Source organism: Apaloderma vittatum, unplaced genomic scaffold, assembly GCF_000703405.1.
Source record: "Apaloderma vittatum isolate BGI_N311 unplaced genomic scaffold, ASM70340v1 scaffold30107, whole genome shotgun sequence".
In the NCBI taxonomy this organism is placed as follows: domain Eukaryota; kingdom Metazoa; phylum Chordata; class Aves; order Trogoniformes; family Trogonidae; genus Apaloderma; species Apaloderma vittatum.
The window spans coordinates 5,590-7,780 of NW_009728332.1; the positions used below are offsets into that span (position 1 = coordinate 5,590).

General features: G+C 55.3%; 1 protein-coding gene across 1 annotated transcript in view; it reads right to left on the minus strand.

The window, feature by feature from the left end:
* Nucleotides 1-340: 340 nt before the first annotated feature.
* Nucleotides 341-2,191, minus strand: part of LOC104277421 (annexin A6-like) — a 7,310-nt gene continuing 5,459 nt past the window's right edge. Inside the window, exons 10-12 of the mRNA XM_009874048.1 lie at nucleotides 1,909-1,967; nucleotides 1,029-1,151; nucleotides 341-692 (exon numbers count right to left, since the gene is read on the minus strand). Of these exons, the coding sequence (XP_009872350.1) occupies nucleotides 633-692; nucleotides 1,029-1,151; nucleotides 1,909-1,967 (242 nt within the window). The 3' untranslated portion in view covers nucleotides 341-632. The remainder of the gene's footprint in view (nucleotides 693-1,028; nucleotides 1,152-1,908; nucleotides 1,968-2,191) is intronic.

A 2,191-nucleotide genomic window follows, 5' to 3' on the forward strand; every position in this document is an offset into this window, starting at 1 on the left:
GAGGACGGATGGATGCCACTGAGTCCGATTTGTATCTCTGGTTTGCAAAAGCATCATCCACACAACAGCACAAACCCTGCTGGGGGTTTTCAGAGGCGTGAAGTGAAGCTCTCAGTGAAATCCCTGTTCTGGTGCCAGCCCCATACATGGTTCCAGCCCTTTTCTCAGCAGTGGGGGACCCTGCAGTGTTGCACAGAGGGGCTTTGGGGTCTCCAGGCCCCTCCCTGGGGCTGGAGCAGGGCTTGATGGCCCTGGGGAGCAAGGAGATACTGAGAGTCCTCAGCACAGGCTCAGTCCCACCCAAACCTGCCCCAATAAATCAACTGCTCTCAGCCCAGGGTCAGCAACAGTAAGGTTTTATTTACGAGATTTATAATTGTCTTCTCTATCTGGGTTAGTGGCATGTTTGGATATGAATTATTTTGCACCGAGACAATCTCCCTTCCCAGACCCCTCTGCTTCCCTCCCCGAGACTCCCCCCAACTTGCAATGCGGTGCCGCTTTCCAGCGCAAAGTGAATCGTCCTCTGCGGGGAACCGAGTGTCCCCTGAAGGCCCCGAAGCTGCGGTGACATCAAGGCAGTGGGTGCGTGCGTGCTGGCTCAGACACGAAGAAGGGGCTCCCGTGACTGGCTAGTCCTCCCCGCCGCACAGGGCCAGCAGAGCCTTGCAGTAGTCACCGGAGGTGTCCTTCTGCAAGAGGAAGACCTGTGTCAGAGAACCGCCTGCTGATGCCTGCCCTGAGGAAGCCCAGTTCAAGGTGCCGGGCATGGAGAGGGCATTGCTCCGTGCCCTGACCACCCCACAGGCATCTATGCAGTGGCAGAAGATGCAAACACATCCATTCTATAGCCAGACCTGCCAACGCTGGGGTGGTTGGGGCAGATTCACCCTCCCCAGGTGAAGCTCAGCCTCTGTGCTGCTCATGGCACCACTCACAGCTCTGCTCCTGGCAGGGCTCAGGGCCAGGGCTCAGCCAGGCAAGGTGACAAGGTGACAAGCTGGGGAGGGATGCCTATGTCTCCTCACCTCAATCATGTGATGCAGCGATTTGTCAAAAAGGTCTACGAACTCGCCCCGGATGTTGAATAGGTCAATCTCGCTCCGGGAAATCATGATCCGGGTGAGGGTCCTCTCATCTGTGCCGGCACCCTGCAAAGGGAAGCTTGAACAAATAAACCCCAGAGGGACTGGTGTTCGGGGGCCCTCCCAGCATCCCTAACGCAGTCTGATCTGGGGGTCAGGTCCAGAGGAGGGACACGAGAATGATCAGAGGGGTGGAACACTTCTTCTCTGAGCAGTGGCTGGGAAGGTTGGGCTTGTTCAGCCTGGAGAAGAGAAGGTTCTGGGGAGACCTTAGTATGGCCTTTAAATACTAAAAGGGGGCTTATAAGAAAAACGAGGTCAGACTTTTTAGTAGGGCCTGTTGTGATAGGACAAGTGGTAATGGTCTTAAACTAAGAGGGAGTAGATTCAGACTGGATATAAGCAAGAAATTTTTACAATAAGGGTGGTGAAATAGCGGCACAGGTTGCCCAGAGAGGTGGTAGAAGTCCCATCTCTAGAAACATTCAAAATCAGGTTGGATGGGGCTCTGAGCAACCTGGTCTAGTTGAAGATGTCCCTGCTCGCTGCAGGGAGGTTGGACTGGATGAGCTTTAATGGTCCCTTCCAACCCAAACTATGATCTCTCCTTGCACACGTGCTGGGCTTTGCTGCTGGCAAGACACAAGCCTGACACACTTCCTGCCAGCCTCAGAAAGCTGAGGTTTGACCTCAGCCCTGCCCCCTCAGGAACAGCCAAGGGAAAAAACCCATCACTGCCATGGGGTTAAATTTTAGAATCCAAAGGGTCCCTCTCCAGCATAGCCCCCTCCCGCAGCTCAGCCCCAGGAGAGCCTGTCTGCACCTTCATGGACTTGTAGAGCTTGTCAGCGAAGAAGGCCGGCTTGTTCTTCACACTCCGGACTGCAACACACAGAGGAGAGAGAAAGTGGGCTCCTGGCTCACGGCACCCAGGGGACACATCGCAGCAAGGAGCTGTGCCACCACTGGATCAGCTGCAAACCCTCCTTGGTACCAGGGTGCAGGCTTAGCCATGTAGGATGCCCTATAAATATCCCAAGCCCGTGCCACACTGGCCCAAAGGCAGCAGGAACCTGGGATCACATTGCTTTGGCAGAGGCGGGGCA